Source organism: Python bivittatus, unplaced genomic scaffold (assembly GCF_059951505.1).
Source record: "Python bivittatus isolate LINGU-HERP-01145 unplaced genomic scaffold, Pbiv_v1 ctg000190_np1212, whole genome shotgun sequence".
NCBI classification, from domain to species: domain Eukaryota; kingdom Metazoa; phylum Chordata; class Lepidosauria; order Squamata; family Pythonidae; genus Python; species Python bivittatus.
The window spans coordinates 21,914,695-21,939,740 of NW_028277042.1; the positions used below are offsets into that span (position 1 = coordinate 21,914,695).

General features: G+C 51.5%; 3 protein-coding genes across 7 annotated transcripts in view; 2 read left to right on the forward strand and 1 right to left on the reverse strand.

Moving 5' to 3' along the window:
* Nucleotides 1-1,183: 1,183 nt before the first annotated feature.
* CYB5B (cytochrome b5 type B) lies at nt 1,184-12,145 on the forward strand. The gene is made up of 5 exons (XM_088136328.1): nt 1,184-1,429; nt 4,230-4,358; nt 5,260-5,286; nt 10,756-10,781; nt 11,513-12,145. Exons 1-5 carry the CDS (start codon nt 1,265-1,267, stop codon nt 11,601-11,603), a joined length of 438 nt encoding a protein of 145 aa, XP_087992454.1. The 5' UTR covers nt 1,184-1,264; the 3' UTR covers nt 11,604-12,145.
* Nucleotides 12,146-14,317: 2,172 nt separating this feature from the next.
* Nucleotides 14,318-25,046, forward strand: part of NFAT5 (nuclear factor of activated T cells 5) — a 50,144-nt gene continuing 39,415 nt past the window's right edge. For 2 of the 5 annotated variants that reach the window (XM_088136302.1, XM_088136303.1), the window contains exon 1: nt 21,171-21,378. In XM_088136302.1, coding sequence (XP_087992428.1) covers nt 21,171-21,378 — 208 coding nt within the window. Of the gene's footprint in view, nt 16,202-21,170; nt 21,456-25,046 lie in introns of those variants that run through there. The other 3 variants (XM_088136304.1, XM_088136305.1, XM_088136306.1) reach the window with 3 other exon arrangements.
* On the reverse strand, nt 17,065-21,021 carry LOC148216510 (uncharacterized). The gene is made up of 2 exons (XM_088136323.1): nt 20,509-21,021; nt 17,065-18,114 (listed from the first exon to the last, which is right to left on the reverse strand). The coding sequence occupies exons 1-2, from the start codon at nt 21,019-21,021 to the stop codon at nt 17,677-17,679; spliced, it is 951 nt and encodes a 316-aa protein (XP_087992449.1). The 3' UTR covers nt 17,065-17,676.

Below are 25,046 nucleotides of genomic sequence, written 5' to 3' on the forward strand. Positions count from 1 at the left end.
CACACAGATAGGTCTGCATTGTGATTGTGTATCTCTGGCCTATCGTTATCTCCACCCCATTCCAACTCTCTGTAACCTGATGGTAAATAAATGAAGAAGCTGCTGGGCCAGCCTCCAGCTCATGTGGCCGAACTCGCTTGACTGGAAAATAAAGAGGAGTGCACATTTCCTGTGAAAATGATGGCTTTCCACACACGCTGTCCCCCACCCGAAAATATTTCCCGTGACTGACTAAACAAAGAACAGGAAGGCAAGACTGTCCATGGGGAATAATCAGACCATTTTTTTAATCGCAGACATTGCACGGCTCATATACCTCATGTGCGAACCCGCTGGGCCCGCTTTCTTTCCTATGCACCTCGCTCAACAGAGGGGCCACGTGCAGAACGCCGAGATCCAGCCGCCCGGGCCGCCAGCGCATTTGCAAAAATAAGGACCACCCGGAGGGTTAGTCCGTATCTCCTGCTATCTCACTGGAGAGCCGGTTTGGCGCGGCGGCGGCGGAGCTGCTGGCCCAGAAACGGGGGCGGCGAGTTCCAGGCCTCTCCCAGGCGCGAGAGGCGGCAGGGCGGCTTTGGGCCAGCCCACCTCGCAGGGCTGTTGTGGGGGGGAACAGGACGCAGGAGTTCCAGGCGCGTTCGCCACCTTGAGTTGTACGGTAGAAAGGCGGGATGAACGTATAACCGCCGCCACCTTCCGCCCGCGCGTTGCTCGCATAACTCGTCACCGTAACGATGAATACGGCAAGTCCTGCCGAAGCCGCGCGACTTCCGTAACGCGGAGACTCGGGAGCAGGCGGTTCGGCTCCTCCAGCCGCGCGTCGCTGCCCTGGGGACCGGCTCGGGCGCCCCGGCCTCCACTGGCAGCCCTCGGCGCCGGGACGATCGGGCGGAGGCCCGCCGGGGCGACTGGCTGGCTGGCTGCTCGCCGCCAGCAGCGGGTCGGGTTCCGGGGACTCTCCTCGGCCCCGCTCGTCTGCCGCCCGGTAGCCTTCCGGAGCCACCACGACCTCGGCTTGGCTCGCGCCTCCGCTTCGGGCACCGGGCGGCCGAGGCCGAGGCCGAGGCGCGCGCGGGGGGGCCGGGCCGGTTCCGGGGGCCTCCAGACCAGCCGCCCGAGCGACGTCACTTCCTCCCGAAAGACCCGTATGTCGGGCGGCGCTCGATTGGCTGCCTCGGGAGCGGCGCGCGGCGGCTATTGGCCGAGCGAGGAGAGGCCGACGGCGGCTCCGCAGGGCCACGACCGGCGAGGCGGGAGGGCCCGGATGGGGACGGCCGGAGAGGGCGGCGGCGGCGGCGGCGGCGGCGGGGCCCCCGGGGCGGCCGGCCCGTTCTTCACCCTGGCCGAGGTGGCGAAGCGCAGCACCGACGAGGAGGCCTGGCTGGTCATCCACGACCGCGTCTATGACGTCACCCGCTTCCTCGACGAGGTGGGGCGGCGCGGCGGCGGCCGGTGCAGGCTCCCCCGCGGCGGGCTGCCCTCCCGAGGGCCCGGCGCCGCGCGGAGCCCGGTCCGGCTGCCCGCCCAGGGCGCGGCCTGGAGACGGCGCCCCCGGAGCTGCCGCGGGCGGTGCCGGACGCGCCCCTCGGGCTCCGCCGGCCCCTCGGCAGCCCTGCCGCGGGGAGAGCGCGGGGCCGCCGGCGGGCTGCGGCGGGCGCCCCTTCGCCCGCTGCCCGCTGGGGCGGCGAGGGCGAGGCCGGACCCCCGCGGCGCTCGCTGCCTCTCCGGGCTGGGCTCGCGAAGGGCCGCCGCAGGCTCCTCGCCTCCTGCGCCAGGGATCCTTTCCGCAGCCCGGCTTGTGGAGCAGCGGTGGGCGAGCCGGACGCAAGCAGACCTTTCGGTGGCGGTGGGGGGGGGTCTTCTGTTTGGGGCCATATTTATAAGGTTGCGTCACGGCAAATGCGGCAGGAGGTTCAGCGCTGGACTGGCAGCGCAGTCGCCCGAAGGAAGGAGGGACCAGAATCAGAGTCCTGAATGGCCCAAGAGCGGCCTGTCGGTCCCATCCATCCATCCATTCATAGGGGTATCTTCAGCTGCCTCCTGGCTTGCCTATATTTCAAGCACCAATACAACTATCTCGAGGCAAAACAATAATTAAATAAAATGATAACGGTCTACAGATTGCCGAAACGGTAGAGCCACCTAGTCAACACGAGCGCAGTCAAAATGCCTCAGCAAATAAAGAATTTAACCGGTGCTGGGAATAATATAAGGTCAGTGCCAGTCAGGTCTCAGTCGACAGGGCATCCCAGTTCTCCTCAGGAGGGTACCCGGGGAAGGGCTCGGCTGCCTGTGATCCGAAGCAGGCGTTTAGAATGTTTGCAGGGCGGAGGTCGGAGAAGGGAGAAGCCCGCTCAACCCTAACTCTGGAGCCTCTGCCGCTCTTGAGTGGGTCTAAGACCCTGGGAGCCAGGCGGGCGGATCTGAATCGCTGTTGCCTGAAGCCAGGAAGCAAAGCTCCTGCAACCCTGAATGGACATGGCATGCTCTCCAACGTGGCATGCTGATGGAACGTGTAAACCTTAAAGAAAATATTACTCTGCCTGAAAGATCCCTTGGCTCTTGATGAATCCAATTTCTCAATCTTTTTGTACATCCAATTACGCCTCTTGTTGAGCTGGATTATTTAAGCCGTCAGGAACAGCAGCAGCCTGTAAGGCGGTACCAAGAATAGAAGTCCTTGTGACATCCTGGCCTCTTCCAGTGAAGTGGAAGTCAACTTAAGAATGTTTTTACATTGTGAGCTTCCCGGAGTCGGGTGGCACCAAAATTGTATCACATAAATAAATAAATTAGCCAGGGAGCTTGTCAGGCTCATGTCTAATCTGAGCAATGCAGAGGAGTATGTTGAATGTCTTGGGATAAACATCCTTCGCTTTAAAGGCCACAGAAGCAAAGGGAAGTCAATTGCTAGTGGCGCAGATGGAGCCCTTGTTGTGTGCTGTCCATATCTCCTTGCTTCCCCTATGTCCACACCGCTTTCTGTATTTCTCTGGGTAAAAATGTGAAATCTGCCACAGGGGGAAACTAATGACGTCAATCAGAGATTATTCCCTTAACCTCTGCTCCCCGCCTCACCCTTGGAGGAGTTTTACCCTGGGAGCAAAATCCACCACAGGGTTCCTTGCAGCTTGCTGAGGGTGTGTCTGGGCATGTTTTGCCCGCTTTGCACTCACTGACCCGACAAGCTGTCTGGCTCCTGTTCTGCTGTCAGCTGATGGCATCTGCTCCCTGGGGGGGGAGGGAGGGAAGCAGGAAGCCAAACATCAGTTGGAAAGATCCTATAAGTAGCCTTCCAGCATGCTAGGCAATTTGCCTGCCTGCCCTGCTGTTATCAACTTCATTGGGCAGCAGTTCTCTGGCCCTCTCAGTCAGAGGGAGGCCTTCCCTCCATCTTCCTGAGGGAACGAGCCAGGATTAAACTCTGGGCATTCTGCCAGCAGAGCAGAGAGCCTTCCCTTGCAGCCGTTGTGCCACGCAGTATTTGCTTGGTAATGCACGGCAGCCTGACAACCTGCTTGCCAAAGCCCCTGCCCGCATCCAGCACCTTGGGAGCCACTGAGAATTTTGAGCAGCTAAATCCTGAGCATATAGTGAGCTTCTGTCACCCTGAAAATATTAGGGGCAATAATAGGCCGAAGCAGTCTTGCAAATTTCCTGAAACACAGAAGTGTGCTCAACATACCATCGTTAATCTGGCCAGAGATAAGAGAAGCAAACTCCTCCCCAAGTTACCAGAACTGCATGGGAAGGCAATGGTGTTGTCTACATCGTTGAACTACAGCTCCCACAATTCCTTGTTCTGGCCATGTTTCTGGGGACCAATGGGGTTTTAAGACTAGATGTCTGGAGGAGACCCCCTTGTCTATTTCTGTAATGTTGCCAGTATCTAGGTGCTTGGCTGATGGAGGCTGGGTTTTCTCAAGCCAGTTCCCAGAAAGGACATGGCATATACATATGAATTTACCTCAGAGAGTTTCTATGGAACTCAAAGGGCTTGCTTCTGAGTAGACTTTGATGGGGTTGCGTTAATAGAATGCAAGCTTTTAAGAGTCAGTTAGGAAATAGGTCCTGTTGCATTCGTTTAATGGGTTTTATTTCATGGTAAAGTGTTCCTAGATCCTCAGTGGGAAAAATATTGAATACCTGCCAGTTCCTTATAACTTAAAGAGAGAATGGCTGTTTTTTCTCTCGTTACTGCTCTTTCTCAGAGTTTCTCTCCTTTTTAGCATCCAGGTGGAGATAAGGTTTTGCTTCAACAAGCTGGTAGAGATGCTACAGAGAACTTTGAAGATGTTGGCCACTCCATGGACGCTAAAGAGATGCTTAAGCAGTACTTCATAGGAGAGGTCCATCCGGTAAAGTCCTATTCAGAAGATAAATTTGGAATCCTTGTGGTATTTCTGCTGAAAGGTTTCCTCTTTGGGGAGCAGCTCCTTTTCTGAACCATAGTGTCCCCATGGCCCTGGGAGCACTTCATCCTTTGCTTGGTTTGTCTGAGAATTCCTGTTTAGTAGGCCAAGTCATCTCCCCAGAGTTTCTCTCATAAGTTATGAGCAGGTTACTCAAGTGAAGTCATGCTTTACAAGCAGAGAAGGATGGTCTCATTAGCCAGATTTGATGCTTTACCCACATCTCTCCAGAGGGGATCCTGAAATAAATGGCTAAGCTGGCATGTATCAATCAAAATAGTTATGAAAATAAGTGGAGCATGCCTTTTGTTGTTTTCTATCCCTTATTGAAAGACTTTTCATTTTCTCTGTGGTATTTTTCCTTCAGGGCTAATATGTTGTTAAGCGAACCACTTAACAGTGGTTATCACAAAAGACGATGTGATTTAGATTCAGTATATTTTTGTATTTTTTCTACTCAGAATTGATGTTTCTAAGTGTATTTGTGTACAGGTAGATTTACTGTATTCCGATTTATATTGCACTGATTTCCTATATTTTACTTTTAAAATCATTCAGTTATATGTTGTTAGCTGCCCAGAGTTGCTTAAGATTGGCGGCCATATGAATCTTTTAAATAAACATAGGACAGAATATTATTAGGTACCACCAAACTCCCTGTGGAGGGTTTTGTGTGCTGTGAATCCAGGCGTGTGCGCATGGTGACTCCCATGGCAGCCGCCTGAACACCTCTTTGGGGTCTTCACGGGTTCCCAAGGAGCTCAGCTGCTCCTTCAGAAGAGGCAGAGAGGCTGTTTTCCCCAGGCGTGTAACCAGGGTCTCCCCTTCTTTCTCCTTCTCTCAACAGGATGATCGCAAACCTGATGCCTCCAAGGTAAGGCCCAATGCTGGTAGTGTGTTTTCCCTTTCATTCTAAGAGGGAAGTATCCTTCAGCGCCTAAAAGATGCTGGAAGAACAGACACTTGTTTTCAGCTGGGTGAGCTGTTGCATCTGGCGGAGGTGTGAGGAGCTGCCACAGTGGGGGAGAACTACACTTGCACCGCTGGCCAGGATGCTTCGGATCAAGGCGGTGGCTTTCTTTCCAGAAGGGCAGATCTTCCTTAGCACTAGGCCACCGATTAGTGGCTTGTCAGCCACTCCTCTTTTCTGCAGGCAGCATCTTTCTATCTTGCCAGGGATGCTGCCCGTCTGCCTTCTACCTTGGAAGGAAAACTGCCCAGGGGCTCAGGAACCTGTCGTGACTGGATCCCTGTGTCCAGAGGCAGCGGAATTCTGAGTACCCGTTCTTGAGGGCCGCCAAGGAGAAAGAGCTTTGTCTTCTTGCCTTAGTGGGCCTTCGGGAGGGACAGATGGTCCTTGGTCTGCTTGAGCTTCAGGGCTGCTGAAGACTTAATAGGAGAAGAACTTCTGGGGCAGAGGTCCTTGGGTAAGGCTCTTGGCATTTGATGGAGGAGTCGGGACTTCCTGGTTCCTCACAAATGCCCTGCCTTGCGGCAGAGGGAGCAGGAGGAGGCCTTGTGGCATGTCTGGTACATTCAGTGGTGTTGCAGGGTAGCCTTTCTGCTGGGGGGTACCTGAGATACCGCTTCCCTTTGGGTAGAGTGCTATGGGTTCCCCAGCCACTCTGTGATGAGCAGGGTTCAGCTCTTTGCAGCAAGGGAATAAAACCTTTCTGCAGCTTAGCTTGAAGCCCAGTTTGTAATTGTCCTCTTTTTTCCTGTCCCTCCCTGTCTTGTGTCAACAAAGGCTTGGGATGAGCATGATGTCCCAGCCTGTAGCTCACTGAACTTGTCCTGAGAGTGTCATCAACTTTCAGTTAGGGGGGGCGGCCTTGGGTTTCTCACAAGGGGCCTAAGGTGAGGCCAGAGCTGAAAACAGCCTTGTACAAGAGCCCCTCCCCATCAGTGATATTGGAGGCTGTAAATCGAGGGCCTTTCTGTGGTTTATGATTCTGGGGGAGAAGCAGAGCTTTGATGGTATTATTCCTGCAAACATAAAACGTGCTGCAGCAGTTTCAGTGCTAGATCCGCCCAGACTGGAAGTTTAATGGAACAGTGGCATTGGGGTAAATATGCCTGGCTCGTTCTGGCTTGGCAGCTTAAGCTTTGCAGACTTTTCCCGGTTCTCCGCTTGCTTTTTCAGAAGCAAAGAACCAAAGGAGGGGTTTTACCTGTGTGGAGAGCTATGGGGTGTGTATAAAACACAGTGCTCTGATACCCACTTCTGAGAAAAGGCTTCCAGGCACAGTCAAAACACCGCTGCAGGTTCTGCTACCTCCCTAGAATCAGTTACTCTGTGGGTGGACAGGGGGCTGGGGGATGAGCTGACCCAGTTGGGCTGTCTTTCCTCTTCCTATTCTGCAAGGCTGTCCCGCTGGCCCTTTTTGCAGTCCTTACAGCGGGCAACCGTTGTCCTTTTCTGTAACAGCCAGCAGTTTCCCCAAATAAACCCTGCCTTCGCTTTGGGGTCCCAGACAGCAGCTGCAGTTGTGGGTCTCTGGAGGCTGTTCTCATCCGAGGAAAACCCCCTCAAGCCTGCCTTTTGTGTGTGTTTTGTTTTCTTCATTTGCCAGGCCTAAACAAACGGCTGCTCTTGCATGTTCCCCTCCTCCCTACCTGCTTGCTCCCTGTTGGCTTTCTCCCTTTCTCTGCGTGTTCAGCTAACGCCACATCTGTGAGTCTCAAGAACCAATGACATTTACTAGGAGGGCTGATTACATGACTCAGTGGTGCTGAAGCCTGTCTTGGGCTTTTTGAGAAATATTCTCGCTAAAACTGGGGAAGCAGCCCTGAGACTAGTATTCCTGCATTGAGGACAGGAAAATAAACAGATGGGACTAATTGTTGAGATCCAAAGGGCATCTGCCATTCCTGTGGAGATGGCTTACAGTACGATGATGCAGTTTTAATTGGAAAAGGGGAGAACTGAATTGCATTACAGGTTACCTTTGATATGGCCGTAGGTGGTAATCTCTCGGAGGTCTTTAGGTGGGATTTGGATAGAACTTAGGCTGACGTTCTGTTAATGGCCAGCTGGAAAAGGTTGTGAGGTAGCCATATCCTTTTACGGGAAGCAAGGCATGGTAGCGGTTCTCCTTTCTTTGTGGGACATCCGTGAGATGCTTTGTCTGTCCTTCTGGATTTCTAGAAGCTGCCAACAAGGAATGAAACTGAAATACATCATACTTCCCAGAGTCCAGTTCTCCTATTTACATTTCTTTCCAGTAACAACTCACAGGAATGCGGGACAGGCCCCTGCTTCTGGGAGCGAGGCAGTTATCTCATGTTGGCTTCAGCCAACTCCTGAATCTGCCACCTTTCCGCTTTATCTGCCTTTCCCAGGAGGACTGCCCATAAGCGCAGCATCTGAACGGCAGGCCTTCCCACTTTTCCCAGGTTTGCCCTTGAAGCCAGCTCTCTCCTCCAGCTAGTGCAGAAATCTGAACTCAAGCAACCCCAGCAGACATCTTTCTAACCTCCTTGAACATCCCTTGGACATCGGTTCCACTCTTGAACTGCTCTCACTGTTAGAAAAGTTTTCCTAACTGAAAACTGTTTAACTGAAATCTTTTTTCCTTTGACTTAAATCTAGTATTCTGTGTCCTGTCCTCTGAAATGATATAGAACAGGTTTTGGTCCTCTTCTGTGGACACCTGTTCAGGTGTTTTGTTTTCATATCCCTCTTTGGCCTTCCTGAGGCACAACCTACCTCGAGGTCCTTGAGTTTCTCTTTATAGGGCTTGCTTTGCAGTTTCCAGATTGTGCTTGTTGTTCTTCTCCAAGCACGTTCCAATTTCTCTGAAACTTAAAGTGCCTCACTCAAAACACAACATGGTGCTACAGGGGAAGTCTCAACAACACAGAATAAAGCGGAGCCCTTGCATGAAGAGCAGTAATATCTCTTTGTATGCAGATATGGGCTGGCTCCTGCTACAGCATAAATCCTCATGTTGCTGTGTCTTTGCTTCATTGCACGTGGGAAAGATGGTATAGACTGCTGGGAAATTTGAAGGCTTGCCAGCCTGGACTTGACTGCGGAGGTGCTCTGAAGTTGCATTTCTCACCTTCTGAAAATGTTGGGTCCCTCAAGTGCTGGGTCACTCCCAGGCTCATTAGGGGAGCTGTCTTGGGGAGACCTGTGGCCAGAAAGAGTGTCTGAAGCACTGTTTATGGCTGTGCAGTGCCGAACCTCAGAGCAACCACGGTGTGCCATGCCCAGGGGGTAAAAATGTTGTTAGGCAGGAGAAGGAAACGAGGCAGGAGACAGAGCAGACGGTGGGTGTGTTTGCACAACTTGCTTAAATTGGTTACTGAATTGACTTGTTTTCTGTCTTTGCACCATATATTGAATCATAAATTACAAACATAGGCTAGGTTTGCACCACACAGCAAGCCACACACAGATTGAGAGGAAGCTGTAAAGGAGCTGAGTGCTTTCTGTTCCAGTTTTGAGAGGCATCATGCTTTTGTCATCAAAACTGTTATCAAACCAACTTTGATACAAACCTGGGTTTCTCATTAAGGCTTCTAGTTTACACTCTCTCCCCTTCTATACATGTCCATTATCTGTGATGAACAGCAACCCAAAAATGTGTCTTTTACTTAATTGCCTTCTGCTCTTGCACTGGGATTATCTGTTGACGCAGTCAGTTTCTGTTTGCTTGGTTGGGGCCTTTCTTGCGAAGGTCATCTGCACCTTCCTTTCTGAAGGCAGATAGCACCCATCCCATCCAGAGGTATTCAGCTCAGATCGGTCCTTTGTCCTTTCCAAGGTCATAGCTCGGATTTCAGTACTTACTCTTCTCTGGAAACATCTCGTGTTTTCTTGAGGCTCTAGTCTTCTGGCTCCATTCTTCCTGCCAATGTATTTGATAGCTTTTCCTAAAATGAAAGCATTGCTTGACTTACAGGTTGAACACAGACTCTGGATTTGTCCTTGGCTCCTTCGCCTTTTTCTGTAGTGTTTTCTGGGGTGGGTGTGAGCAGAGCTACACTTCCTGGTCCAAGTCATAGAGTTTTTCAGAAAAGCAGCCATTATTGGGGCCTTGCAGACACACTTCTAGAGGCTGGAAAAGAAAGGTTATCTGAGCTGCTGTTCTCCCATCCTGAGATTTGTTCTGAAGGTCTCTTATGTTGTAACACCCCAAAGAAATAAATTCTCCCCAAAGGCCCTCTTGTGTTCCTTTGAAAAAACTTCCTGTTTTTGACTGGCACAGCCCCACTTCTACAGCTAAAAAAAAGGCCCCTTTTCATTTTCCTGCAAATAACTCAAGCGTGATTCACTGTATAATCTATCACACAGGACAAACCTGCAAACAAATTTCTTCTCCGTGATGTCCACAGCATACAGAGTCAGGAGCTTCCCAGACTGCTGTAGATGTTTACAGTGTGAAACAATTCTCGCATTGAGAAAGGATCTCCCTTGGCTTCTGCCTGCTCCTCCAACCTCTCCTTCACCATCCCCGCCCTGGGATAGCCTTTGCATCATCTTGCTGTCTGTCAAGGGGGGGGACAGCGGCTTCTCTTGCCATTTGTTCGCAACAGCCTGGGGAGAACGGCATGGCACAGAATGTCAGCCTCGGTTTTGGATGACTTGCTGCCTTCTAGTCAAACTGACGGCATCCGATGCCTTTGGGTGTAAGGAGAAGGTCGGATCAGATCTTCCTGTAAACTACTTGGAGCTGGTAGGACAGACCGGGATGTGGGCCATGGGCCAAGCAAAGGATTACGGTAGAGCTAAGTTGAATCCCATTATGGAGTTAGATGTAAGCTGACAATTAGCTTTTCTTCACACCAGGCTGAGAGATTTTGCCTGGGAACAGCTGTGCTGTTTTGGACAGGCCTCCTCAGGAGGCACTGCATTTACAGCTTTGCAGGAGGGTCGGTAAGGGACCAATTAACAGCTTACAGCACTAAGATGTCTTTTGAAACTTTTCTTTGTTGCTTAGACTACCACTTCCTTTAGCCGATCGTGGACAAGGCATATTAACCCCCTTCGCCTTCTGAACCAAAGCCAAGCCCTTAGAACTGAGCTGCTGCTAAATGCAAGGTTGGGTGCGCAGTGGCACAAACTCCAGCTAGTAAAGTGGAGGAAAAGACCAGGATGGGTATCTGGTTCCTAGAATGGGCTGGGAAAGTTTTAACATTCTCCTTTGGAGAGGCCCACTTTGCCTATTGCAAAGAGTGGTGGAACACGGTGACCTATAGAATAAATGGACCAAGGGAGGGAACCTAAGAGGAAGGGGGGGCCTTTCTCCCCTGGGAAGTGAGAAAGATGGGAAGAGTTTTCTGGCTCTCTGAGCAACATCAGCTTAACATAAGGATGTGTCTTTTATCTTCCCAGGTCCCAAGTGTATTCCATGAGTCAAGGTACAGTATTTTGACAATATTGTAAAGTAAAGAAATGCACTCACTTTTGACAGCCTGGCTTTAAAAGAAGCCTCTGGAACTGTGCATTCTCCTGTCCTCCTCTCTTGACCAGAAAGCTTTCAGGCATTCGGTAACTAGTGGAATCTGTTTTCCTGGTGGTGGCAAAGAGAAGGCGGCACAGCAGCCCTATAGCTGACATCTTGCAGCTGGCACTTACCTTAGACCCTTACAATTGGGTCTAATGTAAGTGTAAACACTTGCGTTTTACATTTCTCTGGTGATTTTTGAGAATTTTCCTTGGCAATCTTTAATGGTGGCCACCATAATACTATGCCATGCAGTGGGAAATTCTGTGTCTTACTAGGGCCGGTGTCTGCAACAGGTGACCACGTAGTTTGGGTGGACCATGCAGAAGAAACCACGTTGCCCTAGAATGTATTTGGGCTAATAAACTGATAGTTCCAGAATTACAGCGGTTGCAGCTGTGAAGAGGAACAGAGAAAGCTGGGTTAGAGATTTCAGCCTCCTCGCTGAATTTCAGTTCGTAGAACTTGATTATGATAACTAAGCACAAGATTTTATTGTGTGCAGATGCTTTGGTGTCTCCTCACCTCTGTCGCCAACGTTCCATCTTGCACGCGATAGTCAACAGCCCTGAGAGCAAGCCTTTGAGAATAATCTTTCTGCTCATGGAAACATGGCTCACCTTTCCTTTATTCCTTGCTCCTTAGCTTCTGGACTGTCTGGCTGATCCCCATCCTGGGAGCATTGGTTCTTGGCTTAATGTATCGCTACTGCATCATGGATGGAAAATCCTCCTGACCTGATTTTGCAGAACCTTTAGAAGCAGGACAGTATCTGCATCCATGTCACGCCACTGAAAGCTGTAGATGTTTTTTAACTTCCGATAGCTTCCAGAGGCCTTTCGGTTTTATCCGTCAGTTTAGTGCCTCTGCCGCCTGCAGAGCCAAGCAGGGATCTAGGAACGCCATCATCTTCGCTGCAAACTCCAGGAGCGCTGGGCTCGTGTCCTTCCATTGTGACGTGCTTTTTCAGGCATCGGCCGCAAGTCGTTCTTATTTAACGGGTTCTGATGTTGTAGTGTGGCAGTCTCTGGCTTGTGCCAGCTCGTCTTATTAAGTTCTGTCAGCAGCTAGTGTGTAGCCAGCTTTCCAGTGAGAAGTTATTCCACCAGCATCTGCCAACGGGGCGTGTTTGGGATGAGTTTCTGTAGGGTTCCTCTATACTTGGATTTTGAAACAGTTAAAGTGACTGTGTATTTTTAATTGTGTTTTGGTTTACATAGTCCTAATTGACTGTATGCCTTCTGAATTGGTCTGTTCTGTAATAAAAGTCTCTCTGGACCAGCTGGATTATTTTCTTTCACCAACCCAGCTGACTAGGCAGTCCTTCTGCTGGGGGTGTTTTGTTGCCTAGAAGACTCAGGCAGGGGTGGGGAAAAAGTTGGCTTCTCCATCAACATAGGACTAAGACAGCAGGAGGCGGAAGCAGGAAAGGGCAGCCCCCAGCTATGCCAATGGAGAGCACCAAGCACAGGTAGTGTTGGGACACTGTGTGTGTGTGTGTGTGTGTGTGTGTGAGAGAGAGAGAGAGAGAGAGAGAGAGAGAGAGAGAGAGAGAGAGTTCTATGTCTGCCCCATTTGGCCTTCTATTTCTAAGCTGGAATCTTGGATGTTAACCGTTGGAAGACCTGAAGGACCAGGTTGGGGGCAGATCGTTACAGAGAAAATCTATCTATGTGGTTGCTAAGAGTCGATATCAACTTGATGGCATGTAATCAGTGTTAATTTGTTCATAGGAATACAGCAGTGTTCGGTATCTTTTGTGACACAAAGGTCTTTCTCTTGCGAGGGAAATGCTTCCCCACAAAAAGTGTGGAACGTGAGTTGCACTTCTGTGAGTTCTTTGGCACTGAACTGAAATAGTCCCTTGTATAAAGTAAGAATACTGGCTGTGTGGCTGGCCAATTTGAACAAACCTTCCTGGCATCTTTGCTTGCCTCTAACCAGGTCGTCCGGTCTCACTAGGTTAGGGTTTTGTTGGAATCAAGCTGTCTTTCCCAAGCCCCTGGATTTGGATTGTTTTGGAATGATTCCAGGTTATTTCTTTGAAACTGGCTTTCTAACAGCCAAGACCAGTCAGTTGTACATACACAAGAGCCTGAAGGACTTGATAACGTCAGTACAAAAAAATGCATCCAGCAGCCAGTTTGGCCATATGGGTGACTGCTGGGTCCTGTTCAGAGGCTGCATCTGCTCTTGTGGGATTGTTGAAACTGGCTGATAAGAAATCAAGGCCCATGCACGCCTATCTCTTTCCCTAAATCCAGGGTTCCAATCTTGTCTTGGAAGCTGATACCACTAGAATAAGGGTTATGATGGGAAACAGGCTTCTGAGAAAGGGATGGGCTTCAGCAAGCTTATCTGTCTGGAGAAAACCCACACAGAGAGCAAAACCTGCTGAGGCTTTTGCTCTTCGAAAAGCAATCCTGACCCTCTATCAAAAGGGTGCAAAGGTAAGCCCACTCAGGCACACCCCTGCTCTTGGCACTCTTAAAAATCAGATTTGGGGCGAAGGAGGTTGATGGATGGTCAGGATGTAGCCCAGTATGAGTCAATTAAGCAAAGGGGTTTGGCAGCAATTCAGTGGGGTGCCTGTTCAAGTTTTTGGCCTCCTGTCCATTTTTCTCCTTGCCAGCTAACTCCTCCTCCAATCACTGTCTGCATTCTGGCTCTCCTAGGACCTGAGGGTATCTGCTTACGTGTTAGATGTTCTGGCCTTGGCTGCAGATGAGTAGCAGTCAGAATGGGGTTGCTGTTCGGACAGACCACCCTTACGCTAGGCCTGCAACTTGCTCCCAGTTTCTGGAAGGTCCTCCCATCTCCAGTAGCTCTGCCAAAGATGTCCATGCTGCCTGACTTGGACCCTGCCAGGAGTTGAGGAATACAGAGTGCCTCTTTTCCCCCTCCCTCCCCCATGGCAGCCCCCAGTAAGGGAACATCCATTTTGTGCACCTAGAGGTTCGATTCCTGGCATCTCTGGCTAGGGCAGGGAAAGATCAAATGAGAGACGATGGAGAAGCACCTTCTCTTCCTCCAGTGCTGAGCAGCTGTGGCCAGTTCGAGAAACTATCCAGCAGTCAATGGACTGTTGACCTACCTCTGTATAATGGACCATCCTGAGGCATCCCATGATTTTTGCGCCCGGTCAGTCCCTGCACAAGAAGGGGCAAAGGGGCCATCCAGCAACTTGAGGTGCAGTTCTGATGACCCCTTCTTGGAGCACACACAAACTTGGCTGACCCCCTCAAAGCTAAGAGGAGCTGGTGTGGGGATGGGGGCTGTTAGGACTTGGATGGGAAATCACCAGGAAAGGCTGTGAGCTAGATCAGGAAGTCCAAACACATCCCAGAAATGCAGTGCCAAGCCGCTTCTATATGACGGCCAAGAAAACAATGTGGACGGCAGGAGCATCAGTTTAGTCAAGTAGGAAAGGCGCAGAAGGGGGCCACAAAAGGAGCAGATGGCTTGGAACTAAAATGTTTGAACAGGGACAAAAAGGAGGCAACCCCAAATCACACTGAGCTCAGCATGGAGTTTGGGGAAATGAAGCAGACTGGAAGGAAAGAGGTGATTTGAGTCATGGTGATGAGGTCTGTTGGCACTCCAGGTCCCTAACAGTACCAGGAATTGCATTCCTAGGCCTGTGGCAAAGGCAGAACTAACCAAGGGTTCTGTTGTCTTCAATGCTATCTTCCCAAGGTCAGCTAGCAGACACATGGACACCTCCCTGGGGTGGTTGATCCTTGCCCCGCTTGCATGCTTAGAAGGAAACCTTCCTGCAAGGGAAAGTGAAAAGAACCCCATGGAGGATGGGGAGTGGCCTCTGGAAAAAGCATCAGTGCCTTGTGGGGGAAAAGGGCATTGCATGAGGCAGCATGAGACCCTCTGCCCCATCCAACTAGAGGGTACAGGAGCCTTTGCTATTTTGATTTGGATCCCCCCACCACCCGCACTGGTCTAACACAGGTGTAAAATTGTTATGGGAAGCAAGGATGTTTACTCAGAAGTGAGTCCTGCTGTATCGGCCTCTTGTGCAATAAGCATGTACAGTGTCAAAGCTTAGCCCTCCTGGGTAACTGCATACCTGCCCTGAGGTATTTACAAAGTAAACTGAAAAAGCCTGAGTAGGATCCACCTGCTGGGAAACAGAGAGCCCTTGGTTCCCTGTTTTCCAACCTGCCTGCTGCTTCTGCATCATCAGCTGAAGAAAAAAGAGACTTTCCAATCGCCTGTCTTTGCTCCCCTTCTCTAACCACTTCTTGAAGACTCTGCTCAGTTATTGACATATACGCATTTGGCCTGGAAGGACTTATTTTTTAAAAAGTGATTTAGACAATTTTAATAGGCAGATTTCTGTAACCCAAGCAAAACCAAGATTTAGCCCCGGGTGCAGGCGATGCTGGACTCGAGAGCGGCCTTTAACTCCAACCCCCGCCCTCCTCACCTTGGCCACGCGGGACGGGAGGAATGAAAACTGCGGCCGGGGGAGGGGGGCGAAGCATCTACGCCAGTGACTGCCGGCCGCCCTGCAGAGCTTGGTTACCGGCCGAGGGCTGGCGCGGTGGGCACAGTGCTGAGCGGGCAGGCTGCCTCCCTCTCCGCCGTGGAAGAGCAGGCGCCCAGAAAGGCCTTTGCGATGGGGGGACCGGAAAACCGGCCCGAGGAGGTCTGGGGGCGATGTCCCGCTTCAACTCTTACGCCGTCGGGGCTTTGGGTGCCGACGCCAAGGAGGACGGGCCACCCTGGCCAGGAAGCAGCGTCCTCGCCCGCATCGGTAGGCAGCGGGCGAGCTTGGAGGCCACGGGCCAGGCACGTGCCGCCCGCGCGCTCCTCGCCCTCCGCGAGCCCAGCAGGGAGAGGACTCCGGCCGCCGGATCGGGGCGCGAGCGCGGAGGGGGCGGTCCGGCCACAGGCGGCGGCCGTCGAGAGCGCAGGGCTGGCCGGGGTCCCGCGGCCCGGCAGGGTGGGGAGGGGCTAGCTCTGCTTCCGCCCCCTGGCCGTCTGCTCGGGCGGCGCGGAGTCGCTGCCGATGCCGGGTCCGCGGGCGGCGCCATAAATACCTGGGGCCGGGCAGGCGTCGGGCAGTGGCCGGCTGAGGAGAGGAGGCGCGCTGCTGCTGCTGCTGCTGCGCGTCCAGGAGACCCATGGCCCCCCGCCAGGAGGCGGCCGGCAGACGGGGTCGCCCGGCCGAGCCCACCAGCTGAGTAGGCTGAAGCGCGCTGGCACCGCTCGCCATGCGCTCCACCTTGGCCTCGGAGAGCGCCCTGTGCGCCGGGCCGCTGCACGCCTGGCCGTGGCGCGCCGTCGGAGGGAGCGCCATCGCCGCCGTCGGCCCAGGTAAGCCCGCGCCCTTCAGCGGGGCGCCCGAGTCGAGGGGGAAGAGGAGGAGGCGCCGCCGCCCGCGGGGCTCTTCCGCCTGGGGCGCCGGGGGCTCGGGAACCCCGAGGGGCCTGGGCGCCGGGGGGGCGCCGGCGGCGAATCTGCCTCGCGCGAAAGGCTGCTTGAGCTCGCGAGGGAGCGGCGGAAGGAGGCGCCGGCCGGGAGCGGAGGTCTCCCCCGACGTCTTCGCTCCCGAACTGAGACAGCCCCCAGCCGCCTCTCCCCGGGCACGCTGGAGAGGTCGCTGGCTCCGCGCCCCTGGGCCGACCCGCCCCGGCTGCGCTCGGCTCAAGGGCGGAAGAGCAGCAGCGCTGCAGCCGGGGGGGGGGCTGCCAGGGGCTCAGCCCCTGTCCCTCTGCCCGCAGAAGAGACTCTCTCCCCAAAAGACACCCCCCACCCCAGTTGCTGGCAGGGAGAGAGGTGGAGGCTGGTGTGGGGGCAAAATTCCTCCAACACAGGACCACGGGAACCTTCAGCTTTGCTGGGGTCTCTGCGCCACCTGGCTCTGAAGGGGTGCTTTGCACGGGGGGGGGGGCTCCTGTTAAGGGACAACAGTTCCCATAGAAGAATTTCTGCCTTAGACAAAGTTTTAGGTGTGTGCACTTGAATTAGATCCGTTTGATTCCAGCGCAAAGATACATAATTCTTGGAGGGAGGGGCCCTTACCGTTCACCTTCGGAGACCACTCCTTATCAACTCATGTTACAAGGCTAAAATTGGGAAATCAAAGGGTGCTCTTATGGGTGTGATTAAAGGCCCCCATAGTTGACTGCATACAAATCAGTAAGGCTCAATACCAACAATTCAAGGACAAATTTTCAGAAGTTTTTTTTTTTTTTTTTAATCTTGACTGGGCAAATTGAAGTGACTTTTGCATATGGGAGGTTTTGACCATGCAGTGGGACGCTGCATAGAAAATCTGATTCTCCTAATGAGTGTTATTTTTAGTCTACTTGGATTACGATCTAAACACAGTTGATTTAAATATTCCCTAGGCGCATAGTAGCAAAATTAGAAACTGACCCTAAACTAAGATGGATGTAATAAATAAAATCATGCTGTTACATCGCATGATACTGGAATATACTCAGCAGAATCAAGGCATTCCTTCCTCCCCCTCCAGCTGGCCATTTGCATCAGTCTCTTAAATAAAGGCAATGCCCCCAGGCTAGTGTGTGTGTGTGTATTTATACTCAATTTTAACTACTGAAGGGGAGGGGGAATTGTCAATATCTTTGTTTGTTAGATTGATAACCCACCTTTCTTTCTGGAACCCGAGGCGGCGTACATCATGCTTTGCCTCCTACTTTCCCCACAGCCACTATGCTGTGAGGTGGGCTGCAGTTGAACTTTTCTTGATTCCTTTAAGAAAAATGATGTGCTGTAGTCTTCGGTGCATCTGGAGTCCTCAGCATTTTTCCACACGAGGGAGGTCACCCTTTGCCTGTGGTGTTAGTCCAGACCACAAGGCCAGGGAGCATCAGCGTGAAGGAAACGTGTCGGTGAAGCGTTTCCAGCTGGAGCTGGTGCACAAGGCGAAAGTCTGGCTTGCTCTTGACCTGTTTCAAAGACATCCTGTATGGAACTGGTACTTGTGGGTGGGAGACGGGTACCAGTCTTCTCTCAGTTGGGCAACTGGTGCTCGGCCTCATCTGCCAAGAGGGTGGTTGGTGCCAGGGCCAGTTCAACTGCTGAGGTAATTGCCCACCTGTTGCCTTTCGCAGTGTCAGAGGATCTGGGGGTGTGTGGAATGGTACATTGACCAAATCCCAAAAACTCTCCGGCATCTTCTGCAAGGGCTCCCAAGATCCTCCTGTTGAATCCCTGATGAAATGGGTCCCAAAGATGCCACGGGACGTGGCCATGACAACCTGCGCAAGGGAGATTAAAGAGCTTGCTATGGAGCTGAGCAGGTGGAAGGGAAATCGCACTGTCCTCAGCGCCCACTGGCCACACCCTCCTTCCTTTGTGCCATAAAATGGACGGCCCTGTTTTGGCCAGGGACTTGTCCAGCTGTTTCTGAGCAAGAGTTCTAGCGGGGGGGGGGGAAGGAGCAGTTCGTTAACTGCCTGTTTTTATATCTGGCGATTGCCCGACCACTATGGGATTTTATTGTTTGCTTTATGTGTCAGAACAGAGATCAAGAGGCGCTGCCAGGGGCGTAACAAGCAGCAAACAAGGCCTTTAAAGACGGCTGCCACTGGTGGCAGAGGCCCGCTTCCAAGCTGGCACAGCCCTTCCAGCTCGGCTTTGGCCAAAGACAGGCAAGAGTCAGAAGGGCGTCAGCACACAGGTCGTCCAGGCTCTGGAACGGCATGGGCAGGCAGAACTGTCTGCAGCTGGAGGCAGGGAGGGTTTAGCTCCAGCAGCCCAGGAAAGGCGGAGGTGGTGAGAAGAGGGAGGAAGGAGAGGAACCACCTCAGCCTGGTGCCTTTGAAGCATCTTGGCCTACCGCTCCCCCGCCCTTCCTGAGCCAGCAGGGCCACAGCCCCCTCCCCAGCAGGGAAGGCTATGTTATCCATTTATTCGGAATTTTTGTATGGCCGTCCATCTTAAATGCATAAGTCTAAGTGGGAAATAATCAGTACAGAAAACAAAAACCCCATAACCAAAATTAAAAATATTCCAGTACAAAGAAGAAAAACCAAGGCGCTGTATACCAGTGTCAGTATATCGGGCTCCCCAACATCCTGGTCCTGATGCTGGGGGAAAAGCCAGGTTTCAGCAGTGCTCTGGAAGGTTAAGAGGGTTGAGGCCATCCACATCTCAGGGGAGGCTGCTCCGTAGGGCAGGCACACGGAAGGCACGCCTCCTCACTCCCACAGGCAGCACTGGACCATGCCCGGCTGGCCAGATCTGGAGGAGTGGGCAGAAACGTCTGCACCCCACCATTGGGTTGGCTCCCCTGCAGCTTACTGGCAAGACAAGCAGGGTCAGGTCCTGCGCAAGGTGGACGGGGACTCAGAAAGAGCGGCCCTTCCTCCTCCTTGCTTTGCCTTCACCTGGCCAAGAGCAGCAACAAAGCAAAACGCCTCTCAGGTCTCATGGAGCAGAAGGGGCAACGTTTATGGCCTGCGCCCCTCGTGGCTGTGTTGCTCTTGGCTTCTGTGCCCACCACTGTCCTCCTGCTACGGATGCTGCCGGGAGGAGCGTGTCAGGAAGCGCTGGCCTGGAATCTCCTGGGCTGTTGACAGATTTACATTCTTTTCTGCCTTATTTTTCCACATGATCATTGGAAAATGATTCACCGCTTCACTCATGATTGCAGCCTGTTAGGAAACACCTGCTAATCTCTCTCCAACCCGATTAAAATAACCATTTTTGAATCAGACGGTTTAATTTGAACTGTAAAATAAGAGTCCATCCCATCTTGCTCCTGCATACAGTAGCGCGTGCGTGTGCCCGCGTGCACCCCCCCCCCCTTTGAGTCAGTGTTGACTTCTGGTGACTGCCTGGACTAGGCCCTGCGGTTTTCTTGGCAAGATTTCGGAAGTGGTTTGCCGTTGCCTGCTTCCTAGGGCCGAGAGAGAGTGACTGGCCCAAGGCCACCCAGCTGGCTTCGAGTCTAAGGCTGGACTAGAACTCAGGGTCTGCTGGTCTCTAGCCTGGTGCCCTTAACCACTACACCAAACCGGCTCTACAGTATTGTATAAGGGAGGCGTGTTGTTTTTGGAGGAAGACGGACAGACTGCATTTTGTTTTAGGTGCGAGTGAGGCTCGTGCACCCCCCAAGTCGTCGTGGTTGTGGTTATGGCGGAAGCAACGTGTGAAGCAGGCCGCTTTGGCCTGGAGCGGGGTGGCACGCGCGTTTCGGGTGGGGGGCTTGGACCAGTCTAGCTCCAGAGCGGCTGTTCTCAGCCCGCTTTCCGGTTCTGCTGGATCTACAGTTCCCATCTGGCCTGGGTTAACTTTCTTTCTGCGTGTGGAGCTGTGTTATCTACTTAACAGACCGATGTCCTTTATGGAGATACCACTGATCAAAATATTGCAAATTTAACATTAAGATACTATTGTGGGGGGAGGATTTTTCCACAGCCTGCGAAAGAGCGCAGTTCCCGGGATACCAGAGCGGTGCCAAACATGACGGTTTTGGTGACTCGATTGTTGGCTGAGCAAGTAACGCCCTTGGTTACGGACTATCCCAGGTTCTTGGTCCGCACAATACACGGAGCAGGGGGGGCAGTTTCACACAACAAAGCCAAAATAACGCAGCCGAGGCCGCACAAACCAAGATACTGCCAAGATGCGGAAGTGCATCCACTAACCTGGTTAAGCCTGTAACCTTGGCGACCGCGGGGGAAGCCGAGAACGGGTCGGCTTTTTGCCGTAATTCTTAAGGGCAGCGCGGCAGAGCGAAGCCAGGCGGCGGCGAACGCCGGGGAAGGAGAAGCCCCCCAGCGGCGCCCCGCCTCAGCCCGGAGCGGCCTCCCCGAGAACAGGCGCCCTTTCCCGCGGCCGCCCCGCCCGCCGAGGGGCCGCCCCTTTGGCGGGGGGGCTTCCCTCCGCTTCGCCGCCGCCTGCGGGGGGCACCGAGCAGGCTTACTGGGGCAAGGCCGCCCGGCTGCGGGAGCGCCGGCCCTCCCGGGGGCCCGAAGCCCCCAGCCGGCGCCCCTTCGCTCGCTCCGCCCGCGCCCGCGCGAGGGGGCTGCGCCGCGCACCTCCCTCCGCCCCGGCTCTTCCGCGACGTCCCCCGGCAGGGCTCGGCGCGCAAGCGCAGAAACGCTCCCTCCTACCGCGATCCCGCCCTCTCCTCGGAGGCCCGGCCGGCCTGGGCGCATGCGGACTACGCTTCCCTCTCCGCGGAGGGGTCGAAGGATCCCGAAGGCCGAGGGTTTCCCGACTTTCGCGGGCCGGGGCGCATGCGCCTCGCGCCTGTCGCCGCTTTCTCCCCCTCCGGCCGCCGCTCGCGCTCGGAGCCGGGCGGCGCATGCGCAGTGTCAGGAGCGAGGGGGCGGTCCCGCTGGGCGGCCGCACCGGATTCCTGTCAGGAGCGGCGGCGGCTGAAGCGGCGCCCGCAGAGCCGCTTCCTCGTCCGCCCCCACAGCGCGGCCCCGGAGCGGCGATGCCCTCGGACTTCATCTCTCTGCTCAGCGCCGACCTCGACCTCGAGTCGCCCAAGTCCCTCTACTCCAAGGGTGAGTCGGCCGCCGAGGCCGCGCTGGGCCTCCCGGGCCGGGCCGGGCGAGCGAGCGAGCGAGCGAGGCCGCGGCAGGTGAGCCCCACCCGAGCCGGCGTCCACCCGCTGCCGCCGGGCCGTGGGGGGCCCGGGCGCCTCCGGAGCAGGCCGGCGACCTCGTGCCTGCGAGCGCCCGCTGCCCCCAGCTCGCCGCGCTGGTCTCCGCTCCGTCTCGGGGCGGGGGGCCCGAAGGCCCGCTCCCAGGGAGCCGTGAGGGCCCCGGGGGGCGGCTTTTTTCCGCTTGAGGAGGGCCCCTTTGTGCTGCGCATCGCGGTCGCCCCTCGGAAGGGCAGAAGCGGCTTCCGCCGGTGCCCCGAGGGACAGCGCGAGCAGGCCCCCAGGTGCTTGGCGGCGTCCGGTCCGAGGACGCCTCCGCGATCGCGGGCACCGCTTGGTGATCCCGGCGCAGGGCCGTGAGAGGCGGCCCTGAGGCCACCCGGGGTCTCGTGGTTAGGGTGAACCTGGCTGCTGTTCGTGCACGGCGGTGTCAGTTCGCTTAAAGCGAGCTCGGCTGAATTGTGCACACGCTGAATAAGGCTGGACCCCTCTGCTTTTTCAGTGTAACACAGGAAACTAGAGACGCGCGCGCGCTCGTGTGTGCGTGTGTAGCAAAAATACGTGCTGAAAAAAATGTGCCTAGTAAATTGTGTGGGGTTTTCTTCACAAGATACATCGAGGGTCAGAATAAGCAGGTTAGATTAAGAAAGATACGTAAAGCCTCTGATAACGGGAACGGTGACATCGATGTGCTTCGTTTTGTTTTCAGTCTTCTGGCTTAGGATGGAAACAAAAGGTATCATGAAATTATAAGGAGGCTGGAAGTCCTGTGATGCTAGTTTTAGAGGGTGGCTGCTTGTAAAAAACTAAGAACAGAAGTTGCTGGCTGTCTTTGAACTTAAAATGCTGAGAGTTAAGTCTTCTATCTCAGTAACCCAAAACAAGGCCTATTAAGTTTGTCTTTTTGGGGGGCAGGAGAGCACAGGATTGCAGCCAAATGAAAGATTGCAGCCAGTGGGCAATTTTAAGTATAGGCAGCAAGTACAAAATATGTTAAACTGTTGAAAATGCCTGTTATTAGCCAAAATTGTATATGGTGGCAAATAGGTGCTAAGTGTTGCGATCAGTCCAAGTGGTAACTTCAGATTTTTGTGAGGCTGTTTTCACAATTACCAGAAGCTTTGAGTCTGGAAGTTTATTTTCAAGTTAGTAAATTTAAGGTTACAAGTATTTTAACATTCTAGCTGAATTCATTAATATGGTATTAGTGTGACTGTTTTTACTACTCTATGCTCACATTAGCTATTTTGTGATGTTAATCTGAGATTCAGTATCTGTATGCTTGTGAACTGATTGGTAGTGCTTGACTAAGTGTCTTAGTGTCTTTCTAAGCATATTCTCTCATTTTTGGCCTATACCCTGCTCTTAGTTCCCTTTTGTATGGAATGTTCTTTAAAAGTGGCTTCTTTGTTACAAGCAGTCCTTAAATCTTTAGCAAAGGTTATTCTGAATAATCACAGATAACCGTTTATTTATTTACTTTGGACCAATGATACCAGTTATCATACTAAGAGCACTTGGCTGTGATAACCGAGCAAATATACTTAATCTTACAGTGTATTTGCTTTTAGAAATAATTCTGAATGAATGATAGTAAATATTATTCAAGTAGAACATCCTAAGTAAGCCTAAATCAAAAGACTGATTGTATACAAATATATTTATTGTACGTTGAAGTACAGTCATTTCATAAATAAACACAATTTCAATCGTTTTTTCATAGAAGATTTAAGTAAATATTTTTTAAACATATAATGGCTTCTTTAAGAGATCAGTTTCTCATAATAAGAGAGCAGGTGCTTTGTCATCATATGGAAGGTAAGAAAATTGGAAAGAATAAATTATCTCAAATTATCTCAAAGCAAGTAGGATTTGAAAGTTTATGTAACACACACACACGTGTATGTATGTGTGTGTGTGTGTGTGTGTGTATATATATATATATATAATATAATATAAAAACCAAAATATTTAGAGAGATTTCCTACACATTTAAATAGTATTTATATAGGTGATTTTTCAGTTTGATAAACAGCCTTAACTTTTTTTTTTTTTTTTTTTACATATTTAGCATAACATTCTTTCACCCAAGAAGCAATAAAGAAAGCAATACAGGACACTTTAAAGCACCCCTACCTTTTATGTAGGAGTCTTATCTGATTGAGTGACTTAATTTCTTTCTGTTGCAAACATCAACGCAATTTAAAAATAGACTAAAGGATAATACAATGTTTATCTGTGTACTCACTGTAATACGTGCCTCATCTTTATTGTCATGTGCTTAAGGCAATGTATAGTGTAATCCTCCTCTTCTTTCTTGCAGTAACCTTATAAAGTAGATTACAGTAAGAGACAGGGATAGCTCTCAGTGAGCCTCCTGGCTGAATAGAGTTTAATTTATATGGTCCTTGATTGACACCTGAACTGCTTAAACCATTTTGGGTTTAGGCCAAAGAATTCAGTTGCTAGAGCAAACTAAATATCATATTTGTAATACTCACAAAATACAATATTATGGTTTGGAATGCAAATTTGTTTTGTGGCATTGATTTGGTTCTTATTATAGAAGGAAGGTTGCAAGTCAAAGATGTGGCAGGAAGCCAGGAAAATAAATGGTTGTGATTGGAATATATTTATCTTGGCTGCAGTAGTAGAAACAAAACTGTTGCTTTTTCCTGCTCCTCATTTTGCATTGCATCTATTAAATTGTAAACATATGGACAACAGCTACAACTTAATTTTTGAATAACACCTAAAACTTTAGGTGCTTTTTCACTAAATATTTAGCCTTAGTTCAGTTTTTAGAATTCATCCAATATTGTATTGTATTAGTTGAACCTTGAGTATGATAGGTGGCAATTCCAGGTTGGAAATAAAGATGATAGTCAAGTAATGACAATTTTTTTTCATTGTAGCAGTAAGGTAAAAACAAATATGGCTGTATTGATCTTCAGGAATTATTCAAAAGTGAGAAAATCCGAAAACTAGACCAGACATTTTAACTCTCTTACTTCTTGATCATCCCTTGTTTTTTTGTAACACCTTGGCTCACAAAGAGTTCTGAAGAACTTAAGCTTGTGTGCTATTTTGTGCCATTTTAATTGGATTTGAAGTTACATTAGAAAGGGTTTGACCACTCTTGGAAAGAAAGAAATGGAGGAAGAGCTGAGATAACCAGGAATCTGAAAAAGAAACAAGTTAAGGAGGAAACAATGATGTTAAGTACTTGAAACCTTGAGTTTTTAATTATTTGTTAAACATTTAAATCATTGGAGTATTTACTATATAGATTTATATGGCCGCCCAATCAACACAAGGCAGTAGAATAAAAACAGTAATAAGTTAAAACAAAAACAGTAAAAGCAACACGTCACACATGGAGTGTGCCCAGAAAAAGAACATATAATCATTCATTCATTCATTCATTCATTCATTCATTCATTCATTCATTCATTCAGTATAGCTGCCCATCTTATGTTCATGACTCTGAGTGGCTCACATAATTGAAGCAACCACAAAAAACAATAAAATACAAGTAACAATAAAACCATAACTCTATTAAAAACCAAA